Raw genomic sequence first — 16,084 nt, 5'->3', positions numbered from 1 at the left:
CAGCCGAATACTTTTCGGTGACAAGCGGGAAACGAGATTCCGCGGTCGCTCGCTCGGCGCTCGGCGCTCGGCGCTCGCCGCTCGGCGTCGAGATGGCTATGCCAGAAGCGAGAAGCGTCGAGCGTCGAGCGTCGAGCGTCTGTCAAAATTCAGAATATTCACGTCGCCGCCGCGCCGCGCCGCGCCGTGTAGGGCCCTTCTGGCGCATACCGCGAGCCTCGAGTGCGGCTCGCACAAAAAATATGTGTAATTAAAACTCGACGCTCCGGGGGATGCTTCGCGAGCTCGCGGAAAGGGAAAACGAAAGGGGAGAAAGCAGGCGACTGAGAACACCGAGGAGCAATAGAGACGTCCAGACGACGCGTGAAAAGTTTCAGGTGAAATAATCAGCAATCCAGAAACGGGGATAATAACGACGTCGACATCGACATCGACATCGACATCGACATCGACGGAGCCCTTGCAATCGGACAGAGCCGTAAAGTCGACGAGAAACTCGCGATTCCTACTACTTAACCCTTTGCGCCGCGATTTACATCGTAGCAACGTGGATAGCAACATCTTCGGCCTTGACATTTTCACCGCCGCCGCGCCGACAACCTCGACATTTTCACACGTATTTGCTGACATTCGAAAATTAACCCTTCTCAGCAGCCCTGTGTCTCCTCTCGGTCACCTTTTATTAATTTTACATAAAATTGAAACATGTTCGATGAAAATTAATACAACCGCAAAGGGTTAATTGGCACGAAATGTCAATGAATAATTTCATACCTCAAACAGACACCTCTGTAATATGTGTCATCAATTTTGAATATTTCTAAATGAATATAAATTCGGGAATTCTCGTTTGACAACGCAACGAGCGGAGCTAATAAACTGGAAGGCGGTGGTGTCAGACGCGCGCGACAGCCTGTGCACGGGGGCTTAGGCTACCACTAGAAATCGTTGTTCCACGTTTCAGTGTCTAGTCATAGTCTAGAGGCGGGCGAGGAAACGAGGGAGGCAGGGCAAAATGTGCGACAAGCGCCTCTGTGCTTGCGAGAAGAAGAAGAAGGCGGGGGAGAAGAAGGAGGAGGATGAGGGGGAGGAGGAGAAGAAAGCGGCTCGTCCCGACTTCATGAACGAAGCCGACGAGAGAGTGCAGGCACTCGAGACCGCCTACGCGGAGTTCGCGGGGATCGATAGCAAGTCTCTGTTGAAGAAACACTTAACCCGGCCAATCTTCGATAGACTGAAGGTACGAATGACCAGCAACGGATCCACCCTGATGGACGTGATTCAGTCGGGCCTCAAGAATCCGGACTCGAACGTCGGCTTGTACGCGCCCGATCAGCCGGCCTACGACGTCTTCGACGCTCTCTTCGATCCGGTGATCGAGGAATACCATGGCGGTTTCACGGCCGAGGACGTTCACCCGCAACTCGACTGGGGATCGGCCGAGGATCTCGGCGATCTCGATCCCGACGGCAAGTACGTCATCTCGACGAGGATACGGTGCGCCAGATCGGTCAACGGCTACCCGTTCAATCCGACCATGACGATCTCCCATTATCAACAGCTGGAGAAACAGGTACGTTAGTTGGCGCGTGCGTGGAACTTCGCAGAAACATGTTTTTCTTTTTCATATAAATTAACAATAGGATAATACAGGTCGAAAGTATCTTGCCCCAGAATTAAAAACGTGTGGAAAAGGCGAAATTTTATGCATAAATTGACATCTCTCCTTGAATCTGTCACGTTGACAGGCATCATCAATTTATATATATATCATTTTTTTAAAGATTATTTAATTTAATAATATTTTACCAGACTAACCTCCAACATTTGGCGTGCGATTTCTTTTTGGTCGTTTTATTGAACTTTGAGAGATGAGTATTTTTTTTTATATTTTTTTGAAAAGGCGTGTCCCATAATCAAATGCGATCCAATGATTCGCCATGTTGCTTTAACATTGTTATATTGTAGAAAATTCGCTGTTCCGCATTGTACTATTTTGCTTCGATTCCGCAAAGCGAAATTAATCTTCATTCATCGTCTCGGCAAAAGTGATTACAAGAATATTAATAAAGCCGCTTTTCCAAAGTACGCTTTGAAAATTCGTTTTGGAACGAATAAAACGTTAACATTATTGTCGCGTGATTGAAATTCTGTCGCGATGTCGGTAAAATAATGACGGAAGCGTGCGATGGATTCGAGCTTATCGTCCATCAAATTACATGCAAATGCGCGCGTAACTGTATGAAAAAGAAATCTTCACGATTTGAAACGACGCAACTTTTTCTTTCGCATTGGTCGAAGCGACACAAAGATATATAAGTTACAAAGTAAGGGACACGGATACAGTCGCGATAAAAAATACTTGGGCAGGTTATTATTGAGCTGGCTTTTAATTAAACGATATTAAAATACGTCCGAAGAGTGAAACGACAATTTGTTCGTTGCATCGAATCTCTTTAAAAAAACAAAAAAAGATCGTCGAAACGTTATCCTATTAAGTTACAAGTCACGTAATTAAACTATGCCAATAGTTCTGCCCGTGACTGTATATCGATTCCGGTATCGGTCTTAGTGTTCATTTCAAAGCGATTGAAAGCTTAAAGTTTACAATGTAAACTTAGAAGGCAGCGGAAGTCGTTCTCGAAGGATCGTCTCTATTCGCTTTGCTGAAAATCCGGAATTGTTGTTTGAACCGATTTTACAGCAATCGCGGAACCGTTGTTAAACAAATACCGGTCACCGATATTGCGAACAAAGAACATTACTCGAAAATAGAGGATATAGAATTTGGTCGGGCGAAGGCCTCGGCTCCGTGAAATTCGATTTCGAAGATCCGTCACGTTCCCCCCCGCCGCCGCCATCACCGCCGCCGCCGCCGCATTAGTATATCTACAAGTAGAATCAGCAGCTCGCGCCCAGACGCGTCAGCCCATTCTGACTCGACGAATTCTCAATTTCGATCTCCACGTTTCGAACGATTTTACTCGATTCTTCTCGACTAATTATTTCGCGGTGGAATACTTGGTTGCTAGAACTATTTCGAGCTTCGCGAGCCAAAAACGTGATATTTCGACCGTTGATCCACGATTCTGTCCTATCGGAACCTTTTTTTGGACGTGGTATTTCTCCTTCGATACGCGATTGGATTTCCATTTCGGAACTTCATCGCGCAATCTAACGGTATCTAATAATAAATATTTATTTTTCAACGTAAATTTGTTCGTCGCACGTTCCGTGGCGCACCGCGCTCAAATCGAATCTCTCGCGGCTTTCTCTTTCCTTCCTCGTCGCTTAGAACGACGAAACTTCCTATCCTGTGGATTTGTTAAATAAATAAAAATATTTCATAGAGAGAGATTCGTGTTTTTCCAATAAAGGTAGCGCAACGTGTAAGATCTTATCTTTAATTGGACTTGCGCCATTGCAACGGCACTTTTCGAAATCTATAAAACAATGATTTGTTCTCGCTGAAAATTGATTTGGAAAATGATTAGAGTATGCGTATCCATCGACGAACGAAATCCTGTAATTTTATAGAAGGGTATTTCGAATTTGTCAACCAGACAGTTGCAACGAAACGAGTGTAGCAACATTATTAACTAAATTAACCGAATGGCCGACCGGTAGATCTACGCGCAGCATTTTAACTGATTACTAAACTACAGTTTGGCGAAACTGCTGCATTTTCACGGGGCCGCGAATGTCCAAAGTTTCTGCGAACTAAACGCGACAGGCGAAATTTTCATCTTTTAATTTTGAAACCACGCTCCTGGATAGCGGCGTGTCACGAGCGGCACGCAACAACGTTTCTCTGTGCGCGCGTTCAAAACGAAAACACGGCCGATCGAACCAAAAGTGATTTTATTTGAAAAAAAATTTATTTTAAAATTTTATTTGACATTTTATTTGTTCCTTCGCGCGGCGGGTCCATTTTAGTGGCACTTTTTCTCCGCATAAATCTGTACATTTATTTATAATACTATATTTAAAGACAATTTTCAGTACAATACTTGAAATACTAAAAAATAAAATTAAAGCTTTGCAATGACCGAAAAAGATCGTTGATTTTTGAATGCTCGTATCTGCGACTAAAAATATGTTACAACATCCTAATATCGCTAGTAGTCCCTCTTTGGAGCTACCGTCCACGCGGAATCATACTAACCACGCTTAGTAGTCGTGCCCATGACATTTTGATCGTATTAGGTATGGCGAGACCGGTGGAAACCATAAAATACCGCGTTACGAAATTCGAGACACTGGTTTACGACTCGAGGAAATCGTGGCTGCTTACCATGGCCGTACGTTTACGTTAGCATTGAAAAAATATTATATATTAGCTTTATCGACTAACCCTGGTAGGAAAGCAGGGGGAGAGCACGAGGGAGAAATAAATCGGCACGGCGGTCATTCGAAGGCGAGGAGACCCCCATACGTTTCGCACCCCCCAGCCACACTCGTCATCGGGAACAAAAGACGGCGGGTGCTAGCAGAGGACGGAGGATTCAGATTCCTGCGTCTGACACAGATGGTCGTGGATGTCGTCATGCTTGGCGTCTTAGGTTCCCTGGCAACCGAAACGCAGTAGGGGAAACCCAATTTACCCGCGAGTAAAGCTTGAACAGCTTGCCAGTATAAGACGCATAAACCGAATGAATTTCGCTGTTACCGAACATTGAAAGCGCGGCAATAATACAATAGAATGGAACTGTATCGTTTTTATCGCGCACCATCCACCGGCGCGTAGAACGTTTAACTCTTTACACTCGTTTCATGGAAAATCCTTAATTACATTCAGTTGTACGCGCTGCGTCTGCACCCCATTGTTCAGAGACGATCGAATGGAGACCTCCTCGAGGTAGGATCGCATTGTACTTCAAATACGCTTACGCTCGTATCACGTATATGGTATACTCCTACGCGAAACTGTTCAAACCTCTGCATACCTAAGACTTCCACGATTTATATTTAAATAAATATACGTGGAAGAGAAAAATCCTTTACGGTACGTTAGAGCATATAAATGGCAATAGGTATTTATTTATTTATGATACGATAGTACTCTAAATAGCAATATTATTTATTGTTATAACTATATTATTGATATAATACAATTTCCTATATTATATAATTGTTTCGAATTCCATTGGGGGCCAGACTGACCAACAGATATAGGAAAACAATCGAATCGATCGAAAATGCTGAAACTACGGCGCAAGCTCGTCGATTCGCGTCTTGGCGAGAGTGATCGGTAGGAAACGGCGAACTCGCGTCGACTCGAGCGACGATCAAAGCGAGCAACGGTACAAAACGCGTGACTCGTTTCGCTCGAAAGAGTTAAATCAAAGCACGACGCGCGCGCGGGGGTAATTGATTTCGGGCGAGCGCTCCCTCGCTAGCGCTCGCGCTCGCGCTCGCGCTCGCGCGCGCGTTCACTGTTATGATGCCAGATAATTGCGTTTTCTAATCACGTTTCAGCCGCCTCGTTATCACCGAGTTATGGCGCAACGGGGCGCGGACGGCCGAATAAATTCTCGACAAACTGCGGGAATGCCTGCTCCCTAATCTGTTTACACCGCGAGTCTTCCACACTTTCAGGTGCAGGAGGCCCTGTCGACGCTGGACGGCGAGCTAAAAGGAGGTTATTACACCCTCGGGGCGATGGACAAACAGATGCAGCAGCAGATGATAGACGATCATTTTCTGTTCAAGGAGGGCGATCGGTTCTTGGAGGCTGCAAACTCGAACAGATTCTGGCCAACCGGTGAGCGTCGATCCGAATCGGCCGATCCGAAATTTATGAATCGGTCGGTCGGTCGACTGATTTCTATCGCGATCCATTAGCTTTGACGATACTTGTTTGGATACTGCGTCCAAACCGAATCTCTGCCGGCTGATCAAAATTCCATCGACTCTGTGCACTCGAATGGTGACTCTGACACTGACTTTCAAACGCTTTGCACTCGGAATTATTTTTGAATTTTCTTACCAGCACTTGCCAATTGTCTCAAGTGTCTTGAAATTTACTTTGAGGGGCGGTTCTTTGACTGTTACTTATTTTCAACAATTTTAACTTCTGAGAGAACCTGCACATAGCTGTCGTGCCAATTTCTTATTTAGTCGCTCTCTTCGTAAACTTGCGTTGTCTATTTTTCAACGACTGTCGTTTCGATTAATTTTGTTGTTGCGACTAAACTCGCGTCGAATTTGTGGGTCGATTGGAGTTATTGTAGTTTGCCAGAGCTTACGTAAAACATTCAATTACAATGCTTTAAGTTCGTTTAGCTCGTTTGAAAACATTAATCCCGGGTAAGCCCGAACAGTCGAAATTGGGGGGTTCAAGTTTAAACGAAGATTAAGCTGAAAGTTTCTGGGATTAAAGTAGGTTTCGAGGGAGGACATGTTAGCGAAACAGCGAGTCGATGAGGCGTGTCATTGCTTCCATCATTTTCTGCTTCTAGACCACTCTGTTATCGATAGATAGATATCGCTGAAAACTTTCTAGTATCGCTCGATGCGAGCTTCGTCCTATCGTTTATTATTACGTGGACATTGCAATTTAAATTATTATCGATTAACTTACCGGATGTCGTTCACGATACAAGTGAGTAAATTAAATATCGGACGGTAAAGTTAATAGGACGGTTTATTAATATCCTTGTAACAACAGGCAGCTCATTTTGATTGAATTTGTATCTCTTGTAATTTATATAGAATATTTTAGTTCTTGTAAAGAACTGCAGTCTGTGAATTTTAAAACCTGTTTGCACAAGTGAATTTTAAATTAATATCGTTATTTCACCGAATAATGAATAGACAGTAGAGAGAAGGTGGAATACAAACCTGGATAGATTTCAGAAGACTTTGTACCTGCTGTTGCATTATTCCTCTTTCAAGCATTCGCATTGCTCAATGAAAAAAAAGAAATACATTTTTGCATAACTCCTGTTCCTTGCAGTTGACACGAGTACATTTTATCTTGTAAAAAGATCCGAAGTCTGAAAGACTAAAACACATCCCCCGTCCATGAACGTGCAAAACAGTTTTCGAAGTTGCAAGATTTTTGATCTTGACGAGACAGGCAACGCGGAAAGAAAGTTTCGTTATCGACGTCAGATTCTTGATTCTTCGATGCTTCCATCGCCGATAGCACATCATTGGATGGTATTATGCGAGATCCTGCACAGAAAAACCGTGAAATCGCGTTAGACGGTGTTACGCCGAAATAATACGAGCGCTGCAACGTTCCATGAAAAAATGTTACGGGGATGCGCCGAACGTGCGAAAATGCTGTGCGCTATTATGTTATCCACCGAATATTCGGCAAAGGTCGCGCGACCAACTAAATTTGCATCGGCTATTTTCAGCGCGATGGCATCTGCGAATTTCTTTCTCGATCGAATAACGCCGCGTTTAAATGAACCACGGGTGCTCATCGGTGCTTTCTCGCGCAGGAAACATTTTCAACGACGTCGCCGAACCGATTTCTTATAATTTCATTTTAGATGACGCGATTAATAATATAAGCCCGTATCGGTGTTATTTAAATTTTCCCGGCAATCTTCATTTGCATGGTAAATATTTGAAAGGCGATGTGCAGGCGCGACCCCCTTCGTGTGGCGCGCGCCTTGGCTTATTCTGATCCCGGTGGCACAGTCTTCGTTCAAAGGCCAATAAAACGGCGAAAAAAAATCCGTGCATCAACTTTTCAGGGGTCGTCGTAAAGGGGAGGCTTCCTCCTGCAAAGCCGTTTCAAAACGGATCGCGAATAAAAATTGTAGAACTCGGCGATGTTTGAATTTATCAATTTCTTTTTTTTTTTTTTTTTTCGAAACAAATACCAATTTCAATTTTCCCCTCCCGTTTTTTTCGCTGCAACCGGATTTTCGAAAAAAAAATTCAATTTGCAATTTCAGAGATGCGAAAGCAGACGGTTCGTGCTTTGAAACGAGTCGAGGTAGATTATCCTACGACATTTTTCCCCCGAGTTGCGGCGCTTCGCGGATCGACCATTTTTCTTCCGGTTTTCCGGCGATTCTCCGAAAACATATTCCGATCGCGCTTGGCTAATTAATTCAGCCGAAGCCGACGCCGACGCCGTTCTTCTCTCTTTTACCGTGAGTCGAGCTCCGCGCAAACACGGGTGCTAGAAAATCAAGCGATCGTTTTGGAAATAAATAGCCACGCGTCCCAAAACATTTACGAAGCACGCGTGCGTCGCGTCTGAAGTTAAGGTAATCATAATTTCGATGTCGTAAACTCGAGCAAAGGCGCCGGAGATATTATTCTATGGTTAACCTAAATGCTCGCCGTGGAGCTTTTGCTGCGGCCAAACAAAGCCCCGGCTTGTTAGGTCTGCTCTCCGCGTATAACTCTTTGCGAAAACTAAGAACGTAATTTAATCGGCACATGTAAATTGTTACACCGCGTTTAATTTGCCGAAGAGTTGTTCGCACGCGTCGAACACGTCGGACAGATTTCCTGGCTACAATATCAGGGTCTAACCCCGTTGACTTTGTGTAATTTCCATCGCACGTGCAAATATACAACATTAAGGAAAATCTCGCGAGCATCGCGCTTCAACGTTTCCATCCAATTACATCCCGATAAAGACTGCTCGGCTACAAAAATATTAATAATAAGTTCCGAGTACTATCGTTGCATAATGGAAGTGGATCGCGTGTCTTGCAACGTTTGCTATATTCTATTCAATGATTCCAATTGTTTCCCGTGCATTATTTGATTTGATTTACGGGATAATGCGAGACTCGGGATTTCCCGAAGTTATTCTCGAATGCACCGCAAACTAATGGTTTAATTTTATTTATTATAATTTGCTACCGAAACGTATCAAATATTGCATTACATTTCGTTCGTGCTATATTATATTATTTATAAGACGAGCCATAATAGACCCTCGGTATTAACTATACAATGCCTTTTATTTTTATAACTGGAGGGGTGCAAACTTGGAACGAAAACGCGCGTATCTTTGGTAGCCTAGAGTCGAAGTGTTCGCGGAAGAGCATCGTTTGCGTCAGAAGATTATAGTTGCCAGATATAAAAAGACGGAACTCGGTTCAACTTAATAAATGGTTTAGGCAGAATTCTTTTCCTTCTACGGTTCTTGGTAGCAGCGCATGCGTGCACGACCGTGTGCACACAGTCGTGTGACGTCTAGGTAGATATGTATAAAGTAGGAGATTCATAATTCAATTTCACGGTGCTCCAGGCGATCAGAAACACAGAGAGTAGAGAGAGAGAGAGAGAGAGAAAGAGAGAGAGGGGGGGAGAGTACGACACTTGCTCGGTGAACCACCTTTCGATTACGTTCGAATCGATACAAGACTTACTTCTTGTTCTATATGCAAATGTTCCGGAGCGTTACGCGAGCTATAGCTTATATCAAGAAACCGAAGAAAGCTAAATGAAAACGCCGCGAATACGTTTCGCTGTTCTGGTCGCGTGCACGCGATTGTCTTCGCCTTCTCTAAATGATCGAAGATCTGTTACGTTAACACCTTGACAACGGCGCGAAAGGCCTATAACATTTTAGAAAATTCAAGCACTGAACACGATTCATTTTGGTAGGTGCTATGAAAAGGACATAATTAATTTTTATGTTTCGTTATTATCTCAGAAATTTTGTCCACAGAAAAGATTCAATTTTTGACAAGTTCTCGAGACTTTTCTTAGATTATTATTATTATGCAGTCCTGTAATCGACAATGTCCTTATTGTTGCCACTACTTACAAACTTGTTTAGAGAATCGTAGAAAATAATACGCGGATGGGGAAGCAGGTCAATGTACGCGTACATTTATAGTCGAATAGTTGACCTTTCCAACGAGCACCTAGGTAGAACTACTTCGCATTAATTTAGTGCGTAGGTTGCAACAAATGTAAACGACACGCGGTTCACAATGATTGTTTAAATCGGCACCCTGCAGAACGTCGTGTTCTCGAAGATCAGTTTCCGTAATTTCAAGTTTCCTCTCTACAGCGCGTCGCGTCGCGTCGCGTCGCGTCGCGGAGAGCGAACCCAAATAGTACGAGGACATCTTTAAGACGTCTTAAAGTCGTCTGAAGTGAGACATTCGGGACATCTTTAAGACATCTCGAATGCATTACGAACTTCCTCCAAATGGCCTAGAGAGGTCTTCTGTTACAAATCAATACGTCTTTTGAACGTGTCTTATAGACGTTTTATGTTTCACGTCTTTAAAATATTTTTTAGGTCATTAGTAGATTGTTGCAGACCATTTATAGGAAGTGGAATTAAGTGAAATTGATTGCTCGGTTGAGCAATTCCTAGCTAGCCTAATTTCGCTAGCTTAATAAAGCTGTAATCATTGAGAATACGGGAAAATGTGTAGTCTCGAGCGGCTCAGCGTCCACGACAGAATAAATAAGACAATCAGGACTCTCTGCTTGCAAGGGAACAATAGAGCTTCCTAATAATAAGTCGACCAGTCGCAGATATCCCAACGCAGAAGTGTATAGAGGCAACCGCTGCTTATGCATAGATACGAATCGCGAAATATTACCGTGCCCGAGAATATCCGGTGCAGGATTCTGGGTAGGAATCGATCGTATCTCGAGTCGAATGCTTCGCGACGCGATTAGGGATCGATTGCGGCTTCGGCCGATTTCCTTGAAGGCCGGGCTCATTGAACCCCGGGCGGTGGCCATCTTGGCTTCGTTTTAGTTTAGAACTTTCAACCGTTGCTTCCATTCATGCTGGTCAATTCTGAAATGATACATATACTATTGTATTCTCTGGATGGAATATATTTCTTGCTTTAATAGCTCCATCGTAATGACACAATATTTCTTAACGTTTTAATAGCAGTAACAATAATAAGTGAGACAGCACCGTTAATAAAATTTTATTTAAATATAAAACGTCAACGGGTCGAACGAGGGATTTTATATTTAAGGTTGAAAGAAACTCCGGAAGTGGAGTTAATCGACCCGACCTGTGAACGGTTCGGTCATGAAGGTCCTAGAATAACGTGGGGCATTTTCCGATATAAAATGCGAACTATCTCGTGTACACCGAATACTAGGGTGACTAACGCTACAAAGATTTCCTATTGCCTAGAGAACTGTTCGTGGCTTTGCGGTGCCGGGGCCGGTGCCGAGGCCGGTGCCGGTGCCGGGGCGCCGTGTTCGGTTTGAGACAGTATCGACGAGAAATTTGCCTCCTTTTATTCCGTTGCCTCGTATTTCCAGGCAGAGGGATATTTTTTAACGAAGCGAAAACTTTTCTCGTCTGGTGCAACGAGGAGGATCACATGCGTCTGATATCGATGGAAAAGGGTGGAAACCTGTCGTCCGTGTACGCCAGGCTTGTTAAAGCAGTTACCGAAGTTGGAAAGAAACTGAAATTCTCGCGGCACCGGAGATTCGGCTACCTCACCTTCTGCCCGACCAACTTGGGAACCACCATCAGAGCCTCCGTTCACGCCAAGCTGCCGAAATTGAGCGCAGATTATCCGAAATTCGAAGAAATCGCGAGCATGTACCACCTACAAGTAAGACGCGAAACGATCGTCGCCATTTCATTCTATTCGGACGTGGCTTCCGTCCAATCGCTATTCCCGCGCACGAGCTTGGAACAATCACGGTTTTGCCTGATTTTATATTAATTTAGTTTCAGGCCCGACAATTTATTGCACTTTGTAAGGAACTTGGTTAACGGAATAATATTAACTTTTATTTAACAAAGATATACACAAAACGTCTGTTCCCACGTGGCGTCACCGAAGAAGTGTGGCCACCTCGTTCCGTTGTCCCTCGCCCGATCGATAATCCCAATCATTCATTTGTTTCACGCACACAACCATGCATTCATGTTATCTTATTACTATACATTCATACAACCGCACACTCCTTCTTACATACCACACACTCTCATCCATACTATACACTTACAACTTGTAGAATTATAATTTTTTTTCCATTCGAAACTTAAATAGAATTATTTCTATTATGATATCACATTGTACATATATCGTTTGCAGCATTAGTTACCACTACTTTGCAAATAATTACGTTCAGATCTTTAATAGCAGATTCGAGAAAATTTGTCGACCGCGAACGGTAATTTCTTTGCTCGTTCAACGTGTGAGATTCGTCCGAGAACCCGATGACACGTTTCCCTGAAAAATGCTTCGGCGCATCGCATTTATTCGCCGCGGCACGAAAATTCACGACTTTCGTCGTTTACGAAATTGCAACCGTGTGTGACACTGTCTTATAAATGTCGCTCGAAAATCAAAGAGATTTGATTTGGCGCCGTGTAAAGTCGCCACGCGCTAAATTCGTTGCCAAGTCGAGGCATATTACAATACTTTCTTTTCGCCACGAAAATGAAGGTGACACAATTTGCAGCGCGAAATTGTTTAACGTAGATCGAACACCAATATAGGAGTTTGCTCGAAATAAATCTCGAGCAAGCGGATTTTCACTCATAAATTTTTTCGGGGTTTTCATTCATAAATAGACCGGAATTATTTGAAATGCAGCTAGCGGAATCGCCGAAAGTTTCTTAACACTTTGTCGACCGGCCATTCGGCCGCAAACATTTCTGTCATTATAGGAAAATTAAATCTATTGGCATTTTTATATTCTCACAACATTAGCATTTATTTTATCCATTTTATTTATTTTACTGATCGCGAAAGATATCTCTGACATTAGAAAAAATTATATCTAATACTTTTACTTGAATAATAAATAACAAATTATTGGTTAGACTATAAAAAACCGATTTATAGAGTAGTACCGGTCGCCAAAGCGTTAAACATTCTTCCCGCCGGATCGGTAACAGCAATTTATTAATCGGTTGATCGCAACGCTGCGGTAATTAAATATTGGAAATATTTTTCGACCATTCATTCCGGAATGGCAACAACGAAACATCCATCGATTGGAACAATATTTAAACTAGTCTCCCACCGCTGAACAGATCGCATGAAATTATAGAATTCTAGTTTGTGTACAGTGAAAACTTTTTCGCTACGCCCGGCTATCCTCGATTTTTAACATCGTTCGCGGCGAGGGGGGAGGGGAGGGGCCGAGGGGGAGGAATGTAATGCAATTTATAGCACAAACATACAGTCGATGTACGGCAATAAATATTACGAAAAAATGTTGTGTGCCAAGCCATACCCGTTTCCATAACAAACGTATCGATCTGTAATACGATATATGAACGATCCTAGCATGCAACCGAACAATTTTGTATTCGAGACAATTTAAATGCTTGTACAATGCGAGTCATTGTAGGCAATCATTGCGAAATCAATTTCTAGATCATTAGTACGGACGGAAACGATTGTTTCAATTCGACGGACCGACTCCGTTGAAGATTCTTTTCCCGCTGGTTTAACGCGCTAACGGCGTTATTTGTAACTAGATTACCAATTTTATGCACCATTGTTCCCTGTAAGCAGAAATGGACAATTTCGCTCTGATCCTTCCTCTTCAGTGTTAATACGTATTAAAAAATATAACGAGGGAAAAAGGAGAATACAGGAGTTACTGGCGTAGCTGGAAAAGTTGTTCGGTAGATTAATCGGCAGACGACGATGACGACGACGCGACGATGACGCGAGCGTTTTCGCGGTATGATTGCATGGCAGGGGAGATAGTTCATGACTGACAAAACGCAACCGTGTCCAATATTTGGCCCTTCAGGATCGGCCGATTCAATTTTACCGGCAATCATCGCAAGATAATTGCCCCGAAATTTAGTTTTCGACCCACTAAAATATTCGCAAAGCGCTCCCACGTTGAAACGCTTTCTTGCCACTTGTCCGTAGAATCGCGATGGAACCGTCAATTACAAAAATGCTCATTTCTCGTCGAATAAATAAAATTCCCTCCGAGGGATTACATTATAGGTATTCCGGACGTTCGGTCGGCGCTGATTCCAGCGCTCGCTTCGGTTTCCGGATAATCTGAGCGCGCCGCGATCGCAATAATAAACACGGTAAAACAAAATGATCCGATCAACGTAGCGTATAGAATATGTGTAGACCGGCGTGATGCCTAATTGAAGACTATTTAATCCGAAGCGCCGCGACGTCGGGACCGAATGCGCCGACGTCGATAGCCCGGCATTGTAACACACCGTTGTCTAAAAATTTGCCCGCCGCTAAAATAAACCGCACGCATCTCGGCGTTATTCCTTTGTTCCCGTTTTTTTTTACGATCCGTTACCACCGTTTGTCATTTCTACTTGACAATTCGCCGGGGATTCATTAAATGCTCGGAGCCGAATGCAAGCGGCGAGTTGTTAACAAATCTCCATTGAAACGCTGCGTGGCCGGGATCCGTGAGGGAGCTATTTTCTCCCGTCGCGTCCCGTCGCGTCCCGTCGCGTCGCGTCGCGTCGCGCGCCAGCTGCCGGCTCTTACCTTAGACGCGTTTCTTCGAAGCGTCTCTCCGCGTGTTTCTTCAATTATTTTTCACATTTAAAGAACGAAAACTTGCCAAAAGATATTTAGATAATTCAAAGTCAATTATTGTGGAAGAACGGTGGCAGAAAATTCAATATAGTATAATAGTAGCTACTATAGTCGGCCACGTTGTAAATCCAGCATAGTACCTTTTTCTAGTGTGATTTCCGGAGGACTTTTTATAAACAAATAACTGTTATGAGTATTCCCGTGCAGGTTGTAATAATTATTTGTTTATAAAAAGATATTCTACAAAGGAAACTAGAAAAAAAAGTAGAATGTCTGACGATTTGAAGTGTGATCGACCGAACGTTGTTTCGAGCCGAGTACAGTTGGATGGAAATGATTTAGATACGCGGCACGAGAGGCGAGCACACCGAGAGCGAAGGCGGAGTTTACGATATCAGTAACAAACGGCGGCTGGGCTTGACCGAACGAGAGGTTGTTAACCAGATGAAGATCGGCGTGCTCGAGATGATCAAGCAGGAGAAGTTCCTCGAGAAAAAGGATTCGTAACGCTCGATTACCGGCCGGCGTTCAATTCGGTAATGTTTCCTTGATTTTCGCAACGAAACGCCCGAGCCGCGATCGACCGAAAAGCTGGATCAAAATTGCGATAATTCAAACATTTGGCGCGCGCCCTCTCAGAGCCTCGAGCCGGAGGAACATCGACCGATGTAACTTCGATTGCGGAATAGAAGAAGATTTTCGACCCGACCGCGCGTTAGAAACTTATAATATAAAATAATATAAAATATTGGAATAAACGTTGCAGGAGAAGAATCTCGAGTCACCTTTTCAAGCTGTTCATTTAAATGTTCGCGGTTTAATGCGATTGACGGGTTTAAAAAGGTAAGCATATATTTGCCAGTTAATCCGAATATGTTGATTGTTGCTCGAATCGTTCGGGACGCATGAAAATGCGCCGGAACAGTGTAACATGGTAATCTTGCCGCGCAGGACAGCTCTTTCGAATTTTTCACGCGCAAATCGATTCGCGATTCCTCGTCGCGGCGAGGTCGAACGAACAATTTCGCTATCGATGAACAGATTAATATTTCTAATTCGTTGTCGAACATAGATAGAGAGAGCTGGAAATTTCGTCGAAAGCGAATGAAAATGTTTGATCACTATCGTTAATGAAATTTTCGAAGCTCTTGATGCGTTCAATTTATTCGGCGGACTGCGAATGATCGAACAACGGTCGCTCGTTGAAAATTAAAGGGAATAATTAAATTATCGAACTCGGAGTTTATCGTTCCAACTTTAACAGGAGGTTTTATTGAAAGAATACATCGAATATTTTGTATCGGAATGTTTTTAATAGAATGCCGCGGTCGAGTGATGCTCGATACGCGCAGGCACGGCTAAGCGGGATACATTTAATGCGGAGCAATGGTTAAGTGGAGTTTATCGCGGCTTCGAAATTAGAATACCGCAACGGTAGTCTCGAGGCACACACACGCACAGCCTTCCGATGGATGGAATTGGAAAGTTAATCGATTGCGCTTTCGTTCCGTTTTAAAGTATCCTTTATAACCATCTACGGAGTATTCTTTCCTTCCTGTATCCGCTGCCCCTTAGTGCGGTAACTTTGAAGAAGGCGTGCGAGCGAG

General features: G+C 43.6%; 1 protein-coding gene across 1 annotated transcript; it reads left to right on the top strand.

The window, feature by feature from the left end:
- Positions 1 to 1,015: 1,015 nt before the first annotated feature.
- On the top strand, positions 1,016 to 14,984 carry LOC144476535 (arginine kinase). Its single transcript, XM_078193615.1, has 4 exons — positions 1,016 to 1,573; positions 5,599 to 5,764; positions 11,236 to 11,537; positions 14,820 to 14,984. Exons 1-4 carry the CDS (start codon positions 1,016 to 1,018, stop codon positions 14,982 to 14,984), a joined length of 1,191 nt encoding a protein of 396 aa, XP_078049741.1.
- Positions 14,985 to 16,084: the final 1,100 nt, after the last annotated feature.

The sequence above is a fragment of the Augochlora pura genome, chromosome 10 (assembly GCF_028453695.1).
Source record: "Augochlora pura isolate Apur16 chromosome 10, APUR_v2.2.1, whole genome shotgun sequence".
NCBI classification, from domain to species: domain Eukaryota; kingdom Metazoa; phylum Arthropoda; class Insecta; order Hymenoptera; family Halictidae; genus Augochlora; species Augochlora pura.
The sequence above is the reverse complement of the archived record's forward strand: the minus strand, read 5'-3'. Positions and strand labels throughout refer to the sequence as shown.